The sequence below is a fragment of the Giraffa tippelskirchi genome, chromosome 7, assembly GCF_054371585.1.
Source record: "Giraffa tippelskirchi isolate mGirTip1 chromosome 7, T2T-mGirTip1v1.2.pri, whole genome shotgun sequence".
NCBI classification, from domain to species: Eukaryota; Metazoa; Chordata; class Mammalia; order Artiodactyla; family Giraffidae; genus Giraffa; species Giraffa tippelskirchi.
The window spans coordinates 38910242-38934835 of NC_137281.1; the positions used below are offsets into that span (position 1 = coordinate 38910242).

Genomic DNA, 24594 nt, shown 5'->3' on the forward strand with positions numbered 1-24594 from the left:
AGAAGGAACTGATAAACACATTTCATACACTGTAGGTAGGAAGGTAAACTGAGAACATTCTGATGAATGGTCTAACCATACAATATGTACAGTCCCTACATATCAACACTCTCATCCTTACTCAGGTGGCTCGCTTCTAGTAACTCTTCCTAGAGAAATAACTATAGGTGAAGACAAAGATTAGGTATAATGATGTTCACTAGAGATATATATATGATACCAAGGCACTGGTAATAAACGGCATGACAAAAGTAGAGGACTAATATTTAAGTCATTTTTTAAAAATCACATTTTTGAGGAATATTTAATAAGGAAAAATATTCAAGATATATAAGTATTGGAGAAAAAAGACATAAAACTATTGGGGAAAAAAAACAAAATATAAAACATTATTGTTGCTGTTGCTGTTGTTCAGTTGCTCAGTTGTGTCCGACTCTGTGACCCCACGGACTATAGCACACTAGGCTTTCCTGTCCTTCACTATCTCCTGGAGTTTGCTCTAACCCATGTCCATTGAGTTGGTGATACCATCCAACCATCTCATCCTCTGTTGTTCCCTTCTCCTCTTGCCTTCAATCTTTCCTAGCATCAGGATCTTTTCCAACAAGTCGGCTCTTCACATCAGGTAGCCAAAGTATTACAGCTTCAGCTTCAGCATTAGTCCTTCCAATGAATATTCAAGCTTGATTTCCTTTAGGATTGTCTGGTTTGATCTCCTTGCAATCCAAGGGACTTTCAAGTGTCTTCACTAGCATCACAAATCGAAGGCATCAATTCTTCAACGCTTAGCCTTCTTTATGGTCCAACTCTCACATCCATACACGACTACTGGAAAAACTTTAGCTTTGACAATGTTCACCTTTGCCAGCAAAGTGATGTCTCTGCTTTTTAATACACTGTCTAGGTTTGTCATAGCTTTCCTTCCAAAGAGCAAGTGTCTTTTAATTTCATGGCTGCAGTCACCATCTGCAGTGATTTTGGAGCCCAAGAAAATAAAGTGTTGCTGTTTCCATTGCTTCCCATCTATTTGCCATGAAGTGATGGGATCTTATGGCAGAAAGTGAAGAAGAACTAAAGAGCCTCTTGATGAAGGTGAAGGAGGAGAGTGAAAAAGTTGGCTTAAAGCTCAACGTTCAGAAAACTAAGATCATGGCATCTGGTCCCATCACTCCATGGGAAATAGATGGGGAAACAGTGGAAACAGTGTCAGACTTTATTTTTTTGGGCTCCAGAATCACTGCTGATGGTGACTGCAGCCATGAAATTACAAGATGCTTACTCCTTGCAAGGAAGGTTATGGCCAACCTAGATAGCATATTGAAAAGCAGAGACATTACTTTGCTAACAAAAGTCCGTCTAGTCAAGGCTATGGTTTTTCCAGTGGTCATGTATGGATGTGAGAGTTGGACGATGAAGAAAGCTGAGCGCCGAAGAATTGATGCTTTTGAACTGTGGTGTTGGAGAAGACTCTTGAGAGTCCCTTGGACTGCAAGGAGATCCAATCAATCCATCCTAAAAGAGATCAATCCTGGGTGTTCATTGGAAGATCTGACGTTGAAGCTGAAACTCCAGTACTTTGGCCACCTCATGCGAAGGGTTGACTCATTGGAAAAGACCCTAATGCTGGGTAGGATTGGGGGTGGGAGGAGAAAGGGACGACAGAGGATGAGATGGTTGGATGGCATCACCGACTCGATGGACATGGGTTCGGGTAGACTCCAGGAGTTGGTGATGGACAGGGAGGCCTGGGCATGCTGCAATTCATGGGGTCGCAAAGAGTCGGACATGACTGAGCGACTAAACTGATGGGACCAGATGCCATGATCTCAGTTTTTTGAATGTTGAATTTTAAGCCAGCTTTTTCACTCTCCTCTTTCACCTTCATCAAGAAGCTCTTCAGTTCCACTTAGCTCTCTGCCATTAGAGTGGTATCATCTGCATATCTGAGACTGTTGATATTTCTCCCAGCAATCTTGATTCCAGCTTGTGATTCATTCAGCTTGGCATTTCACATGATGTACTCTGAATAGAAGTTAAATAAGGAAGGTGACAATATACAGCCTTGATGCACTCCTTTCTCAATTTTGAACCAGTCCGTTGTTCCATGTCCAGTTCTAACTGTTGCCTCTTGCCTTGCATACAGGATTCTCAGGAGACAGGTAAGGTGGTCTGGTATTCCCAAACATATCTAATATATAAATTTTCTAAACATTATATCAAATATGATACTAATATCATATTGAAATTATATCTAATACCATATAATCTGACATTAATTTTCCCATACTTAGGAAAACATATTTTCCCAGGTATAGGAAAAAAATGCTAGAAGGAATCACACCAAATAGTTATGAATGTTGTTATCTCTGTGTGGTCATATTATATAATGTACTTTTGTTATCCAATTTACACTTTCTTATAGTTTACAAATTCTTTAGTGAGCATCAATTCTAATATCTCATTTTTAGCATCTCTGAATTTAGAGCACATCTTAAAATTGATAGTTTGTTTTTGGGGGTGTTGGTTTTTTATTTTATTTATATGTTTAAATTTGGCTGGGTGGGTCTTCATCACTGCACACAGGCTTTCTCTAGTTGCAGTGCATGGGCTACTCACTGTGGTGGCTTCCCTGTTGCAGAGCACGGGCTCTAGGGTGCAGACTTCAGTAGCTTCAGCTCGAAGATTTAGTAGTTGTGGCTCATGGGCTCTAGAGCGCAGGCTTAGTAGCTGTGGCACAGGGGCTTAAGTGCCCTGCAGAATGTGGGATCTTCCCGGACCAGGGATGGAACCCATATCCCCTGAACTGGCAGATGGATTCTTAACCATGGGAACACCAGAGAAGTCCTTCACAGCATCTTTGACTGGATAGCATACATTATCACTTTTGTACTTAACAATAAAAATAAAACAGTAAGTATGATGATATCCAAAAGGGAATGCTCAATGAAGCAGTCCTCAGAAAAGAGATACTCATTCCCCAAATAGCAATGAAAAAACACTGCAATCAGTAAGGGCAATAAGAGCTTTGGTTCGTTTTATACATCTTTTGCAGTATAATTTTCCAGGGGACTGAAAACTCTTTCATAGAAACAAGTACAGAGGTGAAGAGGACCTCAGGATACACACCTTTCTCCCTCTTTGTTTTCTGAGATTAACTTTTATGGAATGCTTAGTTTATTGTTGGGCTAAGAAGAGAATACATTCTTGAGGTTAATCATTCATTCTTGATTTCTAAATCAGCAAAAGGAACTTTAATCCCACTTTAGGCAGGGCTGCCTTTTCTCATCCTGGTAGCACCTCTTCCCACGAGACAGAAGGGTAGAGGGGATCATGGAAATGGAGAGATGAGAAGGTTAGGTTAACAGAAAACTTGAATGAAGTCTCTTCTCTTCCCACATTGTATATACAAAGCCACTGCTCCAGTGAACTCTGTGCCCCAGAACTTCTAAGTAAAGCTAATGAATGAAACTGAAGTAGCCACTGAAACTTTTCAGTTCTGTTCCTTCAAATACCTTTTGACTTCTTTCTTTAGTCACTCCAAGTTCAATATCTGATTTTCCATTGGCAATTGAAGATAGCTATTTTAAAAAAAAGTAAAAGTGTTAGTTGCTCAGTCATGTTCAGCTCTTTGTTACCCCATGGACTACACAGCCTTCGAGGCTCTTCTGTCCTTGTAATTCTCCAGGCAAGAATACTGGAGTGGGTTGCCATTCCCTTCTCCAGGGGCTCTTCCTGACCCAGGGCTTGAACTCTGGTCTCCTGCATTACGGGCAGATTCTTTACTATCTGAGACCGCACAGAAGCCCAAGATAAGGTTTCTGGCTAATACTTAGAAAAAAGGCTGTTCTCTCCAGACACTTGGCAAGTTCCTATTCTGTACAAGGCACTAAGTACTGTGTATAGTACAAAAATACACTTAATAGTGGCTCTGGTCTAATAGGTGAGATAAGACTTCTATATCAATTGCTACAGTCTGGAAGGGAAAGAGAGTTATGGCAGCCACACTGAATGGTTGGTGTCACTGTCATTGTGGCTATTAAATTTTTTTAATGTCAATCCTAAATAGGTGAGTTATACATATACCTAGAATGAAGGAGCAAACATAACAAGGTGGAGGGAACAATATGAAAATGTAAGGAGAAAGAGTTATGCCAGGATCAATCTTAGGATAAAGTCACTATAATGAACTAAGGACGATAATGTATAACTTTTTAAAATGTGTAGGAAATTTCCTGGCACTTTTGATGTCGTGGCCAGAATTCACTGGAGAACTAAGATCCTGAAAGCCTCAAACTGTGTCCAAAAAAAAAAAAAAACAACTGAAATGTTTATTGGGCCTAGAAGAATTATTCCAGAGAGACAGTTTAATGGGGGTATAGTGCCACCACCATGGTGGCAGTGGCTTAGTCGCTAAATCACATCCAACTCTTGCGACCCCAGGGACTGTAGCCAGCCAGGCTTCTCTGTCCATGGGATTCTCCCAGCAAGAATACTGGAGTGGGTTGCCATTTCCTTCTCCAGGGCATCTTCCCCATCTAGGGATTGAACTCGCATCTCTTTCGTCTCCTGCATTGCAGGTGGATTCTTTACCACTGAGCCACCAAGGAAGCCCAATTAGGACATAATCTGCTTGAAATCTGCTGCAGGAACTGACTGATTCAAGAAAGTAAGATTTATTCCTGGTCTAGTCCTGAGCTCAGTCAACAAAAATCAATTAAATAAATATATTTTTCAAAGGCTTCATTCATGGTCATTCTCCCACTGTTTTTACAGAAGGAGCAAAGAGCATACACAGGATATGCAATCAAATTAAAAGTCTGAAAAATTCCTTCCCGTAGCCTGTACTTTTATGAGTTATGCTGTAGCAATAACACCATAGCCAAAGAGGGCACAGTAAGACTGCCACCCAGCGACTTCTCTGGTAGTCCAGTGGTTAAGAATGCACCTTCCAATGCAGGGAACTCTGCTCGATTCCTGGTTAGGGAACTAAGATTTCACATGCTGTGGGGCAACCAAGCCCAAGCTCCACAACCAGAGAGTCAACGCTTCAATGAAGAGCCAGCAAGGCAATGAAAGATCCCACGTGCTGCAATTGAAACCCGACAAGAGCCAAAAGTAAATAAATAAATATTAAAAAAGAGACAGAGGCTGCCACTCAATGGGGAACACTCCACCTACCCAACCCATATGGAGAATTATCTCAATACCATATGACTGATTGAACGAACCATAAGAGATTAAAAGACTTCATAATTCATAGTAATATATTCATCCTCAGCTTAAAAAAAACACACATAGGCACATTTTTTTTTAACCTTTGATGGTTTTCTTATAAAAAACATGAAAGAGAATGTACAGATTGATCCAGACATTGTGTCATTTGGAAAATTCTATGATACCACATCATTATCTGGATTAGTTATGAGGAAGTAAAGCATGGGTCACTGAAGGAATAGACTGTCATGGAAGATTCTAAAAGCTGTCTCTAGAGATCCCAGAATATAAGATGAATGGCCATCTGTTTTGGCAGGGGTCTTCAAAACCTTTTCCAGCCAGGAGCTTTTAAGGATAGAATAAATATTTCCTTTTGCCTATACTGCCATGAATGAAGAGGAAAAAGGCAATCCTTGGTTCATTCATTTCACTCATTGATTCAATATTTATTAAAGCACCTACCATGTTCAAAGTACTGTGATAGGTCCTGGAGAGGGTACACATTTTGGGGAATCTAAAATATAGTAGTCAGAAGGCATTTTTAGAAACTTCCAGAAAAAGACGAAGACACAGGATCTAAGTGACAATAGAATTCTCCTAGGAGTGCAATGAGAAGAAATCTCAGTATAACTGTGTCAGATGGGTTTGAACAAGGCAGTGTTTATCAAAACATTAAATAAGTAGTATGATACAACATCTAATAGCATAGAGCTAGCACCACAGCATGATTCTCCAGTCAGTAAAAATAGAGAAAGGCAATGATGAATTCCAGGGGGAGAGGGAGAACTACCCAACAAGAAAGCCACAGCTCAAACACAAAACTAGCTAAATAATGGAGCATGATTCTGAGCTTTTGATGAGGTATGAAATCTTGACCTGACATCTGCAACATGTTTTTCAACTGATGTAAGTTTAGTGATTACAGTGGATGAGATCTTCTATGTACAAATCCAGTCACTCCATTTGGTTCTACAATTAATAATACACACAATAACCACTGTTAAGTATGGGTTTTCATATTTCAGAATCAATATACAGGGAATGTATGGTTTCTTATCAAGATTACAGATGAGTCTGTAAACGTTATACAGTTCAAAAATGTGAAAGCAATGATATGGCTGAAATACCAGAAGTCAAGAGAGAACATCTATGTCTTGGTATAAAGTTGATCAATTAAAAGAAAAAAACCTTAGAAATAAACATAAACTGACTAAAGTTAGGAAGAGTGAGAGTGTAAGAAAGCCAATCCCACATTTTTCTTCATGAAGGACTGATAGGCCTTAAAGTTGTTCAATGAAAAAATTGAAGTATTAAGGATATTTTAACAGTTAAGCAGGAAAGAATCGCCTAAAGAATAAAATGTGAATACAGTGAAAAGTAGTTACATCTAAGAAATGAAACTTGGAGGTAGGTGGCAAAGAGTTTTTCACTTTCCATTTTAGATCAACACGACTGAGCGACTGAACTGAACTGAACTGAACCACTGTTTAAATTTTTATTTCCTAGTACATATATTATTTTTATTATAATACCAACAATAATATGGATGAGGTACTGACATGAAAAAATCTCCAGGACATATTATTAAGTTAAAAAATCAAGTAGTATACACACACACACACACATATGTACATACTAACAACACACAATAAGTCCCCTACATACAAATGAGCTCTGTTCTGAGAGTACATTCTTAAGTCCAATTAGTTCGTAAGTCCAACAAAGCCTAGGTACTCAACTAACACAAGACTGTACTGTCCCATTTGTGTTTTTTAAAAAAGCAGCTGTAACATAAAAATATCTACCTAACTATTCATGTTAATGCTTATAAAAGGAACAGAGAGAAGATAAAAGAGTACTTCCACATTTTATTCTAAGCACTTCCATATGATCTGAATCCTTAACAGTGAGAATCTGTGTGTATTCATCTATTAGTTGGTCAACTAACATTCTTTTTTCCACATTTTTAAAAAAAAAGATTCCACAACAATATAATTAGCAGAGCTGGCACAGTTCCATGGAAGAAAGAATAGCTTTGGTCTCAGAAAAATCTGGACTTAAAACATAAGCTTCACTAGATATGTCACGTTGAGCAAGTGATCTTACCTCTCTGAGCCTCAATTTCCTTTTTATAAGGGGGTTTTATGGAGCTTCACAGAGATACAATTCACATATCAAATAATTCACTCATTGAAAATATACAACTCACTGCATTTTAGTGCATTCACAGAATTGTGCAACCATCACCATAAACTAATTTGAGAGTATTTTCATACTCCTAAAAGAAACCATATACTACCCACTAGCAGTCCATCCCCATCAATTTTCTTTTCTGGGGGAAAAAAAAAGAAAGATGACTAGAAGGGGATGATTACATACCTCACAGGTTTGTTATGAGAAATAAATAAAATATATCAAAGTCTCCAGCTCAGGGCCTGGCCCTCAGGAGGTACTCATCACACACACTTCAAGTAAAGTTCACAACAGAAATACTACAGAAATAAACAAAAAGACTAGATATGATAAGAAAGTGGCAGATCCTTCCAAGGACCTAGGAACACACTCAGGTTCCTATCCTAGAGCCTATGACACCAGCCTTGTCCTCTCCCCAGTCTGTCTGAATACTAAAAAATCTGATGTGTAAAGTATGTGCTAGTTGCTCAGTTGTGCCCAACTCTTTGCTATCCCATAGACTGTAGCCCACCAGGCTCCTCTGTCCATGGGATTCTCCAGGCAAGAAGACTGGAGTGGGCTGCCATTTCCTTCTCCAGGGAATCTTCCCTACCCAGGGATCAAATCTGGGTCTCCTGCATTGCAGTGGATTCTTTACCATCTGAGCCACCAGGGATATCAAGTCAGAAAGCCAAAGTTTGAAAATGTCAGCATTTAGGGGCATATTTTAGAGCAAAAAGTTTCAGGAGAGACACATCCTCAACCCTGCAAAAAAAAAAAAAAAAAAAGTGAACAGCAAGAAGCAGATACTGCGGTTGCTGAGCAGGGAAGGAGAACACACTAAGTTCACATTGGACAAGCAGCTGAAACTATACTGTCATGTTCCTACTTTTCAGAGTGAAAATAAACATGACAGGTGCTCATTTAGCTGTTCAAGCACTTTCCACTTAAATGGCAATTCCTCAAGCTTACGACTGCAGCCTGAAGTTATAATTTACTACTGTTTCTGTATTATTCCCTTGCCTCGGCAGAAAGGAGAATGTAGCACCTACATTTCAAGACCCATGAGAGGTAATAAAGTATAATTATTTAGAATTTATGATTAAGCCATATATTAGAGGTCTTTTTTGCTTCAGCTGGTCAGTCAGAGGTTGGAGGAGGGAGGGAAAGGGGTCAGAGGAAAAAATAACACAAGCCTTTTCCTTTGAACAAAAGGTCTAAGACAGGGCAGGACTGACGGACACCTGGAGAATTTACAAAGCTGTCATGGTCTCCACGTGAAGCCCCCAAAGAGCCCCAGCCAAGAGACTTTTAAACTCCTAGAGGCCTCTGTTCCTGATCACAGAGCTACAAACTCCAACACTACCACTCGTTTTGACTCCCGAAATAGAAGCATGGCACATTTTCAGGTTACACCACATCAAACGTTCACAGTGCACCGGGTCTTGCTGCTCTAAGCCATAGGTATTTCAGAGAAGGTGAACCTCATCAAGGAGAAAACCACAGGTCAGGCTCTATAAGTAAACCTGGCCCCCACCAAGGCAAGACTGCGGTTACCACAGAGCTCTGATTCAACAATGGCCAGATGGCAACTCTTCTCACCCGCAAGAATCAATTGGGGAGATTTCCCTTCCTTGTAGTTCCTTTATGTGGCTACAGAAATATATACATGGAACGATTAGGTGCAAAGCCGGCCAAGCTCAGGGCATGGAGCGGGGTAAGAACCTAGCACTCAGCACTCTTCTGACACCTTCTCCCTCACTGTTTCCCCAATATACCATGACCCAGGTCCCAGTCTTCATAATGAGTCCCCATGTTCAAGCTGTAATTCACAAAGCACTTTTCATAAACTTTCTCTTTTTAAAACATGTTTTAAATTTCTTTTAATTTGTTGTTGTTGTTGTTGCCACATAGCATGTGATAGCTTAGTTCCCCAGCCAGGGATTGACTTGAACCTGCGTCCCCGGCATTGGAAGCTCAGTCTTAACCACTAGACTGCCAGGGAAATCTCCATACTTCTTTTTAAATTTCTTTTTAATTGGAGAACAACTGCTTTACAATGTTGCATTGGTTTCTGCCACATAACAAAGTGAATCAGCCAGATGTACACATGTGTCCCTCCCTCTTGAACCTCCCTCCCACCCCTCTAAGCCATCACAGAGCACTGAGCTGAGCTCCCCGTGCTATACAGCAACTTCCCACTAACTATCTATTTTACACATGGAGGTGCATACATAGTGTATACATTTGGGCTTCCCTGGTGGCTCAGATGGTAAAGAATCTGCCTGCAGTGGCAGGAGACCTGGGTTTGATCCCCGGGTTGGGAAGATCCCCTGGAGAAGGAAATGGCAACTCACTCGAGTATTCTTGCCTGGAGAATTTCATGGACAGAGAAACCTGGTGGGCTACAGTCCATGGGGTCACAAAGAGTCAGATACGACTAAGCGACTAACACTACACCACACAGTGTATACATTTCAGTGCTGCTTTCTCAATTCATCCCAGCCTCTCCTTTCCCATTGTGTCCACAAGTTCATTCTCTGCATCTGTGTCTCCCTTCCTGCCCTGCAAATAGGTCCCCTATACTTTTTTATTTGACTTCACAGTAACCCTGGGAAACAAGTGTCATGAAGAACCAGCTTTTCGGTGGAGGCAGAGGCTCGGAGTGGTGCTAACAATGCACAACCCACAGACAAGAGGGGAACCTGGGGGAACCCAGTCACCTGCCCAGAAATGGCCTTTCTATTATTCCACCCGACACTGCTGGTGAGGGAGCGCCAACCCAAAAAGGAGATACTGTGCATTTCAATTCATATTGCTGTCCTCTGTTTTGTCATGCAATTTTTACCTGGCAACTGAAGCTTTGAAATAGCTAATTGGTACAATAACAAATGTGAAAATGAGATGTAGTTGGATTTAAGGAAACAAAAGTAAAGAAAGCAGAGAGAACAGAGTCATGAAGAGCGATATGTAAAAAATAATAATAACAAATAAAGGGGTGGGGGGAGGAGGTTTGCCCAAAACGTTTACCTAGCACTCACTTTTGTCCTGAACCATCCCACCTCTACACTCAGCTCCTGCTTAATGAACATGATTCGGTTGATGTCCCTTGAACTGTATAATCGGTTCCACACAAAAAACAAACCCACAGTTTGTCTCCAAGCCACTTTTAAGTCCCTAACTCCCTGGTTGCCTTCAGTCTATGGAAAACATCTGTGGCAAAGTAAATCATCCCATTCTGAGAAAGAGCAGAGTGTATTTTTTTTTCTTCTCTAAGTGTGTTTTGAAGTTCTGGTTGGAAAATTAGTGAAAATTGTAAATCTGCTTGCAAATCTGGTCATGTCTAACTCTGAGATTAGGGCAAAGATTCCAATTTAAAAGTAAAACCGTGACAACCCCAGTTAAGCGTGTCCTCAGGCACTGCCAGCAGGGCCTTCACTCAATTCCACAGGCAATGGATTTATTACAGGCACCCGACACGTTCCCCATCAGACACCCCTGGAGGATTGACTTGAGACAGCAGGGTTTGGTCTGCACTTCCTCTGCAGACCAATATATTATTATAAATTGAGCTAAACTGTTTCCTTTTCAAAAGTGCTATGAAGTTCAGATTTCAGGTATCAGCACAGAGCAGGGATCCTGGGACAGGGTTCTTTAAGAGTACTTGGCTTTTAAAAAGTAAAGAGAAAAGGTAGCTTTCGACCATGGTTGCTTTCATTTTTGTTTTGTTTAGCCTAAGAGGAGGTGCGGGACAAGTCATTTGAGAAATTGAATGTGACATCTTAATAAGAAAACAGGTTTCAAACACAAACTTGAGGTGCAGTGTGCTAAGCTTGGCCTAGTTCACTAAGTTATCGGTTATTTCACCTTTATCTGAAGGCAGGAGTTTGGAAACCAGAACTAGATGTTATATCTCAGATATCAGCTCCTATAAAATGATAACTACTCTTCCTTTATCACCTACAACAGCTAAGTGGAACCAATGTATATTCTAAAAATGTATATTCATTATAATATATAAGTTAAAAGGACAATGTAGTTATTTAATATTTTCATTTTTAATGTAATTTCTGAACCAAGAAAAACATAACTTTAAAAAGAAATGGAGGGCTTCCCTGGTAGTCCAGCGGTTAAGAGTTGGACTTGCAATGCAGGAGACACTGGTTCAACCCCCGATCTGGGAAGATCTCACATGCTTTGGAGCAACTAAGCCCATGGGCTACAACTATTGAGTCCATGCTCTAGAGCCTGGGAGCCCCAACTACTGAAGTCCACGTGCCCTAGAGCCTGTGCTCTCCAGCAAGAGAAGCCACAGTGAGAAGCCCATGCACTGCAGTGAAGTGTAGCCCCTGCTCGCCACAACTAGAGAAAGCCCACACAGAGCAACAAGCCAGAAATAAATAAATGAATAGATAATTTTTAAAAAACGAAAGACGCAAACAGACCACAATCGTTACCTTCTTTTCCGCCCTTCTGAACAATTTAGTCTTAAGCCTTCAGGTAAGGCAGAGGCATCACGCTGAGGAAGGCAGAGAAGCCCAGAGCAGGAGTCAGTGCCAGACAGGGGTGCAGAGGGCCTACAGGGGCAGGAAGGGGACGGCCTGACATGGGTATCAGAGCACAGGTGGGCTAAAGTGACAAGTTTCAATCCATGATTCTTACCCACTGGGTAACCATGGCTAAGTCACTACATCGATCTAACCTGATCTTCTTCTTCTTTCTCAACAGAGCTGGTACCTACTTCTCAGGGTTACTGAGAAGATTCACAGAAGGCTTGACTTGTCATTAGCCCACAGTAAACATAGCTGTTATTCATATACTACTGTTATTCCTGGGCTTCCCCGGTGGCTCAGTGGTAAAGAACCTGCCTGAGAATGCAGAAGACGCAGGTTCAATCCCTGAGTTAGGAAGAGCCCCTGGAGTAGGAAATGGTAACCCAGTCCATTATTCTTGCCTAGGAAATCCCACACACAGAGGAGCCTGGTGGGCTACAGTCCATGGGGTCACAGAAGAGTTGGTCAGACATGACTTAGCAAGTAACACACCAACAACTGCCCTTCCAGGTACATATTTATGTACACATTGGAAAAAGTCTGAAAAGGAAAGTAACAAAATAGGCATGAACCTGATTTTAATTTTATTCTTTCACTTTATACTTTCCAGAGTTTCTTTTCTCTACAATGAGCATATACTACTTTTTCACTCAGAAAAGAAAACACGAGATGTTACTAATAAATGGAAACTAGCTGAGCCTTTACAATGTGTAATTTACTACTTTTATACATAGAAAGTTAATAAAGCTATTAAAAATAGTACTATTCTGACTCCCATTTCTTTTAAAGATGCAAAATGTTAATAGAAACTCAAACAGAGTACCCAAAAGAAAAGTGATTTACTGGCTGAAATTACAACTTATTTATACTCATGGTAAATATCCACATCTGGGTGGTATATTAAAATATGAAATAACAGTCTGTTTTACCTATAAATGATGCTCAATGATGAGGCAAAGACTTGAGAATAGAAACTCAGATCCTGAGACAAGCAGGAGAGAGGCAGATGAAGAGATGACCTTACCCCTAAAAGCATTCCCATCTAGAGATCTTCAATGAATTGGGATCAAATCTAAATGGTCCCTTTGAGAGCAAGAAAAGCACCGAATAACAAACATGCAACCATATACTGCCCCCTGTTCTGCCTCACATGAACTGAGTGACCTTAGGCAAATTACTTAAAAACAGATTGATATGCTGCACCATCTCCCTAGCAAGGCTGTTTGGAGACTGATTGAAATGGCTTATGTGAAACTGATCTGTAAACTGGAAAGCAACATGCAAACAGAAGGCAAGAGATTTGGAGCTTACTTAGATCAGAGGAATGAGATGGTTAGACTGCATCACCAATTCAATGGACGTGAATTTGAGCAAACTCCAGGTGATAGTGGAGGAGAGGAGCCTGACAGGCTACAGTGCCTGGGGTTGCAGAGAGTTGGACACGACCTAATGACTGAACAACAGCAACAAAAGAATAGTGTGCAACAAATGCGGGACTCCTCTATGAAAAGAATTTAAGAATTTACTATTGAATTGCACTGTGAGAAAGTAATTCCCTGCATCATGATCTTCCAATCTTCCCGCTGACGCAAAGGAGAAAGCCCAAAATTGGTACCATGATTGGGTTAACACCTCTCCCTAATAGTGACTGAAGACAGAACAGGCCTGAGTTTCAGGGTCTTCAGCAAACAAAAGCACCAGATACTTAAGACAACTTTACTTTCACTTTGTACAATTCTAATTATGTCAAGTGATACTGGTTTTCCATTTCAGATATAAAATCACCTAAAATAAACTCAGATACATTCAAGAAAAAAAAAGAGTTTACCTAGAGAGAAATATTACATGGAGAAGACTCTTGAGAGTCCCACGGACTGCAAGGAGATCAAATCAGTCAAACCTAAAGGAAATCAACCCTGACTGGATGCTAAAGCTGAAGCTCCAATACTTTGGCCCCCTGATGGGAACAGCCAACTCACTGGAAAACACCCTGATGCTGGGAAAGATTGAAGGCAAAAAGGAGAAGGGGATGACAGAGGATGAGATGGTTAGATAGCATCACCAACTCAATGGACATGCTGCTGCTGCTGCTGCTAAGTCGCTTCAGTCGTGTCCGACTCTGTGCGATCCCACAGACGGCAGCCCACCAGGCTCCCCCGTCCCTGGGATTCTCCAGGCAAGAATACTGGAGTGGGTTGCCATTTCCTTCTCCAATGCATGAAAGTGAAAGATGAAAGTGAAGTCACTCGGTCGTGTTCGACTCCTAGCGACTCCATGGACTGTAGCCTACCACGCTCCTCTGTCCATGGAATTTTCCAGGCAAGAGTACTGGAGTGGGTTGCCATTGCCTTCTCCACAATGGACATGAATCTGAGCAAACTCCGGGAAACAGTGAAGGACAGCGAAGCCTGGCATGCTGCAGGCCACGGGGTCTCAAAGAGTCAGACTAGATTTACCGACTAAACAACAACAACAATAACAGTATGGTAGCACAGGAATATGGCAAGAAACCTGAAACTAACGTGCGAATGAATGAAATTTGGAAAACATTTAGTGAGGTTATGACTGAATGGCTACCCTAAACTCATAATTCCTAGAAAGCAAGGACCCAGTGTTATCCATTTCCAGTATCGCCTACAGAAACTTACAAAGTACATAGAGGACCCTCTACAGACACTCTATTAATTGGGAGATAATTCTTATTATAAATACTGGGTTTGAGCCTTGATGTTCCTGGCTCTAAAACCAAACACATGAGTAGATTCCCCTGGGCAGGAAACAGTGAGATTAACCCCAAAATAATTAGGAGTGAGAGCCAAGGACAGAATAAACCCTGAGAGGCTCTGTAAGGAAAAAAGGATACTCTTTGCATGCTGTGTATCAGAAAGCAAACAGAAAGTTTAAAAATGAACAAACGAAAAAAAAATTAGAGCTAAGAAACGAAAAAGGAAGCTCCCCAAACTTCATAGCTTCAGTGAGGCGGACCATAGCTGAAATATTGTTTCCCAAAGAACTAAATGAGGGAAATGAGGGGAACTCAGTGGGAGGGAGTAGGGGGCAGGGAGTAGAGGAAGAGACTGTGTGTTGTCAGGTGAGCTGTTCCTGAGAGGAAACTAAATTCAAAACCAGAAAAAACTTTCACTAAAAACCTACAGAGACAGGGACATATTTTTAAAACTTCACATTAATAAGGTGATTGAGATGATTTAGTAGCTCTGATGAAAAAAATCTTGAAAACAGGTTAGTACTTTGGGGAACGCCATCAACACTTAGAATGAAAAGAAAAGCAACTTTTAAAATTAGCAGTATCTTAAAAAGGAAAAAAAAAATCAAGTTACATGTAGAAGCTTCATTATCATATGAAAAACTTACAAAGTTTACTGCAAAAGACATATGCAAAATATGTACCCAATAATCTAAAACTTAAGATACTAGAGCACCAGTATAGCTTTGATCCTCGCATTACCAAGCATAAAATAGCAGTCTCCTTGGTGAAGGGGTATCGCCAAACCAGGTGTCTCTATGTCCCACGAGATCTTAAAACCAACGTGCCAAATATCAGGATCTCTGCCTTCAAGTTGAGGGTCATCCTCACTTTCCTCTTCAGGGCCTGGCAAAAGAGAAGAGAGTTGTGAGAAATGTTTCCTCTGAAGTTCTGAGTTTCACAGTTACCTTAAGAATAACTGAAGTTTTAATAAAATATGGATAAGTGAACTATATATTCTATTTCCATCATTTAAAAAAAAAAAACACATTCTTTAAAATATTTTAACCTGTCATTTATTTTTTTGATAAAAAAAAATCTGAAAGTGGTAAGGAAATAATCACAGATATCAAAGAAAATTAAAGATGACTATTTTTTTCAGTTTCATGTAACTAAGTCAGAAAATCTGCATAGGTTTTTAGGAAAATATGAATGGCCAAAATTGACCCCAGAATAGGTAGAACGGCTTAAAAAGCCACAGAAGGTATAGAAGAAGTTGTCAAAGAACACAGGACTAGAGAGTTGTAAAGGAAAACTCTATCAAATAGTTAAGAAGTGTGTAATTTCAATAAATTGTAAATTGTTCAAGAACACAAAAGAAGTGTCCAGATTCTTTTCATAAACACAAGAATACATACCAAATCCAATACACACACACACACACACCAGTCTCACATCCAAAATCAATGCATAATTTCTAAATATACTAATAGTATAGACGGTCCCCAACTTAACTATGGTTCAACTTAATGATTATTCAACTTTACAATGGTGTGAAAGGAATATGCATTGAGTTGCAACCATACTTTGATGCTGAATTTTGGTCCCATCAGGGACTAGCAGTACGCAGAAAAGTACTGTTGTTGATGCTAGGCAGCAGCCACTCCAAGTCAGCCTCATGATCAGGAGGGTGGAGAACCAATACACTGATAACTATTCGGTATGCATAGAAACCATTCTAATTTCCACTTTCAGTAAAATATTCAATAAATTACATGAGATACTCAGCACTTTATTACAATATACTTTGTGTTAGGTGATTCTACTCAACTGCAGACTAATGTAAGTGTTCCAAGCAGGTTTAAGGCAAGCTAGGGTAAATGAGATGTTTGGTTGGTTATGTGTATTAAATGCAGTTTTGACTTATGTTATTTTCAACTTAAAATGGGTTTATTGTGAGATAATCCCACTGAAAGTTGAGGAAGATCTATACAAGGAAAAAGAATCAAAATCCAGCAGCATATTAAAAGAACAACATGATGAAGTAGAACTTATTCCAGGAGTACAAGGATAGTTCAATATGCAAAAGTCTACTGCTGGGAGAAATAGTAACAACTTCAGATACGCAGATGATACTACGCCAATGGCAGAAAGTGAACAGGAACTAAAGAGCCTCTTGAGGGTGAAAGAAGAGAATGAAAAAGTTGGCTTAAAACTCAACATTCAAAAAACTAAGGTCAAGCATCTGGTCCCATTCCTTCATGGCAAATAGAAGGTAAAAAGTAGAAGCAGTGACAGATTTTATTTTCTTGGGCTCCAAAATCAGCACGGACAGTGACTGCAGCCACGAAATTAAAGACACTTCCTCCTTGGAACGAAAACTATGACACACATAGACAACATTTTACAAAGCTGAGCCATCACTTTGCTGAAAAATGTCCAGCTAGTCAAAGGTATGGTTCTTCCAATAGTCATGTACAGATGTGAGAGTTGGACCCTAAAGAAGGCTGAGCACTGAAGAATTGATGCTTTCAAACGGTGATGCTGGAGAAAGCTCTTGAGAGTCCCTTGGACAGCAGGGAGATCAAACCAGTAAATCCTAAAGGAAATCAACCCTGAATACTCACTGGAAGGACCAATGCTGAAGCTGAAATCCAATGCTTTGGCCACTCGATGGGAAGAGCCAACACACTGGGAAAGACCCTAAAGCTGGGAAAGATTGAAGGCAAAAGGAGAGAAGAGGGTGGCAGAGGATGAGATGGTTAGACAGCATTACCGACTCAGTGGACATGAGTTTGAGCAAACTCCAGAAGATACTGAAGGACGGGGAAGCCTGGCGTGCTGCAGTGCACAGGGTGGCAAAGAGTTGAACACAACTTAGTGACTGAACAACAACAACAATACTTAAAATTCATCATATTCATAGATGAAAACAAACAAAAAATACATGAGTCACCAGATACACAAAAATAATTGATAAAATACACCCTTTCATGATAAAAACCTCAATAAGACAGCAATAGGTGACTAGTTCCTTAACATGATACAATACAGATTTATCTCAAAGCCAACATATTTTAATAGGAAAACATCAGAAACTTAATAGAAAAAGTTAAGACAGTGTCCTTTATCACCATAATGACTCACTTAAACAAATGCAAAGACATATTATGCTCTTGAGAAATAAGGTGAAACATTGTGGAAATGCCAGTTCTCCCTAAGTCATCCATAAATTTGACACAAACACAATAAAAATACCAACAGGATTGATTTTTAGTTCACTGGGTTTGGGTCCTAGACAAGCTGACTCTATAATTAACACAGAAATATAAACAAGCAAGCTTGGCCAGGGAATTCTTTTTAACCATATAAAGAACTTCTACACATCAGAAAGATAAATATCAATAATCAAACAGAAAAATGGGCAAAAGTTATAAAGACAGAAGACATAAAATGGAGTTTGTAAACATATAAAAGGATGTTCAAACACACAAAACAGAGCCATAATAGATATTTTTCACCTATTAGATCAGAAAAAAATAAGCACTTTGATAAAATATAATGTAAGTAAGAGTGGAGCAAAATGGCACATTCATATTCTCTGTAGAAGATTATCTGCAATACCTATCAAAATTACAAAATTATCAAAAATTACAAACCTTTGAACTTGTAGGAATTCCACAATACCACTTTTAGAAATGTATACTAAAATTCCTACTTGCAGAGGTTGCAAACTGAGGGAGGATATGTACTAGAGCACTGTTTATAAAAGCAAAAGATCAGAATAACTTCAACATCCGTCAATAAATTTCTGGTTTCATAAAATATGAAATGTTCAGGCAATAAAATACTACATAGCCACTAAAAATAATATGGGTATGCAATGATAGAAAACTATCTGCTATATTTTTAAGAGAAAGAAAGGAATAGGCTATAATTTGTATAAAAAAACAATACATACACATATATGTGTGTATATGTACATATATTAATAATATTTCTGGAAGAAAACTCAAGACTGATTTTTTCTGGAAAGATAATTACATGGCTGGAGTAAACATGTGCCATGTTTGGTAGGAGAGACATGTAAAGAAGTAGAAGGCACACCCTATGATTCACCTACATTAACTGTCCCACATCTACCTAAAAACATGTAAAACTTCATCTAAGAAATATTTATTGGGCAGTTACAATACAGGATGCACTGACCTGGGCACGTGGGGTATATCAGTAAATGAAACAAAGACCTATGCCCAGTGGAGCTTTACTTTCAGTGGAGCTGTGAATGTTCACCACTGATTACTAGAAATGGAACATTTTAAATTCCACTAGACTCTAGTCTTCAAATGCAGGGTCCATTTTTCTGTTTCATCCACATTTAGAACTCCACATTGGAAGGACTGATGCCGAAGCTGAATACTCTGGCCACCAGATGTGAAGAGCCAACTCACTGGAAAAGATCCTGATGCTGGGAAAGATTGAAGGCAAAAGGAGAAGGGAGTGACAGAGGATGAGATGGCTAGATAGCATCACCGACTCAATGGCCATGACTTTGAGCTAACTCCAGTAGACACTGAAGGACAGGGAAGCCCGCGAGCTGCAGTCCATGGGGTTGCAAAGAATCGGATATGACTTAGCAACCGAACAACAACAACTGGCATATAAACGACATCCAATGAACATTTGTTCTAAACTGCCTACTTAAACACAACATGTTCTCTCAGTTCACACCATTCATGGTCCTTACTGTGCAAGATGACAGGAAAAGAAAATGTTAATTATGGCAGGGGGTGGGGGGAATAACAAATGCAAATTAAGTCAAATAATGTAAGAAAGCATGACACTGCTGAATTATCACAGTTCTCAACATTCAAGAAATCTAGAGGACAGGTTCAATGTGGGTTAGAACAAGTAGAACAAAATTCTTAGAGATGATCCAACTTGAAAGATAAGTATGGTTTAGACTCACAGAGGGCAGAATACAAAAGATGTAAATTTTATGCAATCAAAATGGACACTAAAACACGTTTTACTTAGGCAGCATCACATCCAGCATGTCACATACACAATCCAAAAGTTACCTGCATCCCAGATGGCACTTATTCACATATAGAGTCCTTAAATTCTAAACATCTTACACTCTATCTAGTAACTGGAAACCAGCATCAGAGACAGAAAGGGAAAGAAAAAAAGGACCTCCCCTTTATAACTGTTCATTCCCATTACTTCACACAGGTATGGTGAAAAAGACACACCAGAAATACAAGTTCAGGTGTTTTCAAAGAAGGAATGCTACTAAAGTTTTTAAGGACACATCCAACTGTGGATATTCTCCAATTCCCTAAGTTTGAATCTAAAATCTGATACTGCCATAGGAATAGGATTTTACCTTCTGTCCTATCTGTTGTTATTTCTGATATATATTTTCTCAAGTACTCTGTAGTTAAGAGCAATTTCTGGCTAGATTCTTTAAAATCACAGAGTTAAAAAGTCCAATGCCATTTTCTGGGTTAATCCAAAAAAAATTTTTTTAAGAGTATCCTCTGGAACAGGGTTGACAAATACCTTACATATCAGAAGAAAGTGAAAGTCATTCAGTCGTGTCCAACTCTGCAACTCAAATGAACTGTATAGTCCATGGAATTCTCCAGGCTAGAATACTGGAGTGGGTAGCTGTTCCCTTCTCCAGGGGATCTTCCCAACCCAGGGATCAAATCCATGTCTCACATACCGTCTGAGCCACCACGGAAGCCCAAGAATACTGGAGTGGGTAGCCTATCCCTTCCCCAGCATATCTTCCCACCCAGTAATCAAACAGGGGTCTCCTGAATTGCAGGCAGATTCTTTACCAGCTGAGCTACTAAGGACACAGTGAATTCACCGGCTGCAGCTTTTTTGAGGTCTAGTGGTGAATCACTCTAGACTCAGCAGGATAGAGTGACATGACCAATTATTGATGACTGTCACAGCACTAGAATGGGTAGTTAGCAGCATCTGAACTAGATATGTGCTGCCCATGTCTAATAACATTCACCAACAAGTTCTTGTTGTTGGTGTTGTTCAGTTGCCAAGTCTTGTCCAACTTTTTGCAACCTAATGGGCTGCAGCACACCAGGCTTCCCTGTCCTTTGCTATCTCCCGGAGTTTGCTCAAATTCATGCCCATTGAGTCAGTGATGCTATCTAACCATCTTATCCTCTGCAACCCTCTTCTCCTTCTGCCTTCAGTCTTTCCTAGCATCAGGGTCTTTTCCAATGAGTTGACTTTTCTCATCAGGTGGTCCAAGTATGACAGGAAGTTCTTCACCATACACTATACATAATTATACCTGAAAATACCAGCACTTCTAAATTAGATCCGATGGACCAGAAAAGAGTTCTCAAAGGTATACAGCCTGACCTGCAAAACATTTTCTGATTGAATCTAAATTAGCTGCCTACTGATAAAAGTGCTTTGCATAAAAAGACCAATTTCCAGCTGCTCTTTAAAAGACATAACTTGTCTAGGTTCACACTGCTAGTAAGTAGAACTCAAATTAGATCTGTCTGACTCTGAAGATTATTCCTTTGTTTTTTTACATAGATTTATTCATTCATGTGACTGTGCCTGGTCTTAGTTGCAGCATGCAGGATCTCCAATCTTCGTTGTGGCACGTGGGATCTACTTGCCTGACCAGGGATCGAACCTGAGCACCATGCATTGGGAGCTCACAGTCTTAGCCACTGGACCACGAGGAAGTTGCTCCAGCTGCTCTTGAATTACAAACTCAGGTCTCACTGAGCCAGTCACAAGTGGCCATCAGTAAGAAGTAGCTGCATCTTTCAGACAAGGCACTAGTCAGCTGTCAGCAGTTCCGTCAGCCACATGACTCCATTAGGTACCTGCCTGGCCCCCAACAGGCGTTCAAGTCCATGAACCCCACTCTAGCCCATAGGCAAATCAGTCCTATCACCTGCTTCTATGAAGTTTAATAAGAATAGTCAGGCCCATTCACTGACATACTATCCATAGCTGCTTTCACACATAACAACATGATTGAGTAGCTAAGACACAGACCAGAGGCCTCTAAAGTTGAAAATCTTTATTATCTAGTCCTTTATACAGAAAAATGTTTGCTCTATAGTCTTGATATCTGTGATCTGATAGAGATGTGCACCGCACATATTAGTGAGGAAGCTGAGGCTGAATACAATAATCATGATGTAGGACTTCCCTAGCAGCCCAGCAGTTAGGATTCATGCTTCCACTACAGACGGTGTGAGTTCAATCCCTGGTCAGGGAGCTAAGACCCCACATACCACACAGTGTGGCCAAAATGTAAAAAAAAAAAAAAATGTAGAAAAAAAACTAAATTAAAAAAAATTAAGTAATGTGACTAATACCTACTAATTCACGTGACTAATACCAACATACAACATAATAAAGCAATAATACTCAATTATTTGATAAGCAGATTGATTTAACAAAAGAATATTGGCAAGAAAAATCAGTATTTATTATCTTTTATACTCCAAGTCTTCAGGCTGCTTCATTCTAGAGGGTCCCAATGATAATGGCTGTAGCTTGTAGCCCAAGAAAAAGAATTGCTGTTTAGTTGCTAAGTCATGTCTAACTCTTGCAATCCCATGGACTGTAGCCCACCAGGATCCTCTGTCCATGGGATTTCCCAGACAAGAATACTGGAGTGGGTTGCCATTTCCTTCTCCGGGGGATCTTCAAGACCCAGGGATTGAAACCACATCTCCCGCTTAGCAGGTGGATATTTTTACCACTGAGCCACCTGGGAAGCCCAAGAAAAAGAATAGAGACATTTTAAGAAGGTTTTTTGTACATCCCTCTCTGGTCAAATCAACAACTTAACTTGACAAAGAAATGATTTTTAAACTACAAAGACAACCATTTTAAGGAGGTTTTTGATGCCACCGAGTATGGATGTTTACAGGCTAACAGGCTGGTTGACTACCTTCCCCTCTAACTTTCATCCTCATACACTTCTCAATATGGCACCAAATAAAGTCCTGAACGACAAAGAGAGACAGTAATTGCAATCATTGTTGCCTGATGTCTCCCATAAATCCAGCACCTTTGAAATGTGCTCATTAAAATAATGTTTTGTTGAAGGTTTGTTTCCTCCGTGGGCTGGGAAGAGAGGAGGGAAGATGTATGTCTGATAAATTTTTTATTGCATAAATACAGTGTTACTCACTTTCTCAATAAAATCAACTTGTAATTATTTATAGCAACTGCAACTGATTACTGTTTCCCTATGTTATTTTGGAAACAAGCAGAGGCAATTGGCTCCTACTTGCCTTTGAACTTCAGCAACACTGAAAGGGTTTTATGTGTCTCAATGTGTTCAGTGCATTCCAGCTCCCACTAACCAAACTACTAAAGAAGTGAAAGATGTGACAAAACACAAAAGAATGTGAAGTTTAACCGTCAAGTTTAAAATGTCCAAAACTCCAACCCCCAGGTTAACCAATTAATTTTCAACTGCAATCAAGTATTCCTTTTCCATGTGCATCTGTAAGATTTTTCTGTCACATCTTAAAAGTAAAGACTTTAAGAGATAAAGGGGAAAAAAAACTGGTAACTAGTTTTTGAGAAAAAATTAATTCCATTTAATAAAAGATAAATGCCATCAAATATTTTGTGTGCATTCTCAGAGCTGTATGCAAACCACTGTTATACAGACAACAAATACAGAACCCTGAGCATGAAAGAAAAGATGACAGTTATAATCAAGTAAAATATATCACTTGAAATTTTCTACCATATTTAAAGCATAATACCATTAATATTCTATGTCAATAAATTTGCTGATGTGCACATATATATATATATGTCTCATCAACACACATTAAATAAATAGATCTATTTCCTATTTCTTATTGCCTTAGCTGGCAATAAGACAATAAGATGTGGCAAAGATGCATCTCCTGTCTGCCAACATAGGAGACGTGGGTACACTCCCTGGGTCGAGAAGATTCCCTGGAGAAGGAAATGGCAACCTACTCCAGTATTCTTGCTTGGAGAATCTCACAGAGGAGCCTGGCAGGCCACAGTCCATGGGGTCACAAAGAGTCAGACACGACTGAGCATGCACGCACACACGCTTGCGCTGCCTTAGCCAAGTGCTAAAATTTCTAAGACTCTGGCCCAGGCAACAATTTCCTCTGCTTCTTTAACCACATACCTAGAGGGGCTTACATAGCAGGTCTCATTCTGTCCATGTCACAAATCTTGAGGCAGGAGAAACCCAGAAGTTGCAGAGGCTCAGCTGGTAGATAAAGTCTAAGGATGTTTTCTCTGTCCAGCACTGATCTAAGACATTCCAGTGTCTGGGACAAGGAATCATTTTTTAAAATGGAGAAACACAAAAGGTGAAAGGGGAACTGTATGAGGCTGGGAAGACACACTCTAAAAGGGATATGGCAGATGGGTGTTTAGAAACATAACTGATTCCGAGTTGTAAGAGTGTTACGGACTTCCCAGGTGGCTTAGTGGTAAAGAATTCGCCTGCCAAGCAGGAGACACAGGTTTGATCCCTGGGTCAGGAAGATCCCCTGGAGAAGGGAACGGCTACCACTCCAGTATTCTTGCCTGGAGAATTCCATGGACAGAGGAGCCTGGGGGTCTACAGTCCATGGGGTTGCAAAGAGTCAGACATGACTCAGCAACTAAACAACAAAAACAGCAAAGGACTGTTACTTGAATGACATGGATTTGCAAGTGAAAAGGCTAGAGAGGTGAAAGGCCAGAAGAGACATGGCTGGTTTTGTGAACCACATAAGCAATCTAGACTTATGCTGAGGGTAGTGCCAGACACTGATGGTGACTTTTCCCATAGGTCAGATCTGTTTCTCAGAATGATCCCTCGGGAAAGTAGATGTTTCTAAGTGTTGACTTTGGATAATCTTTCTGGACAGGTTTCCAAAATAATGGCAAATG

At 40.0% G+C, this 24594-nt stretch overlaps 1 protein-coding gene across 4 annotated transcripts in view; it reads right to left on the reverse strand.

Moving 5' to 3' along the window:
- The window catches only part of FTO (FTO alpha-ketoglutarate dependent dioxygenase), a 416242-nt gene that overhangs the window by 259442 nt on the left and 132206 nt on the right, over positions 1-24594 (reverse strand). For 3 of the 4 annotated variants that reach the window (XM_081514418.1, XM_081514415.1, XM_081514416.1), the window contains exon 4: positions 15406-15549. The exons of the other annotated variant lie outside the window; for it this stretch is intronic. In XM_081514418.1, coding sequence (XP_081370544.1) covers positions 15406-15549 — 144 coding nt within the window. The remainder of the gene's footprint in view (positions 1-15405; positions 15550-24594) is intronic. 4 annotated transcript variants of the gene reach the window in all.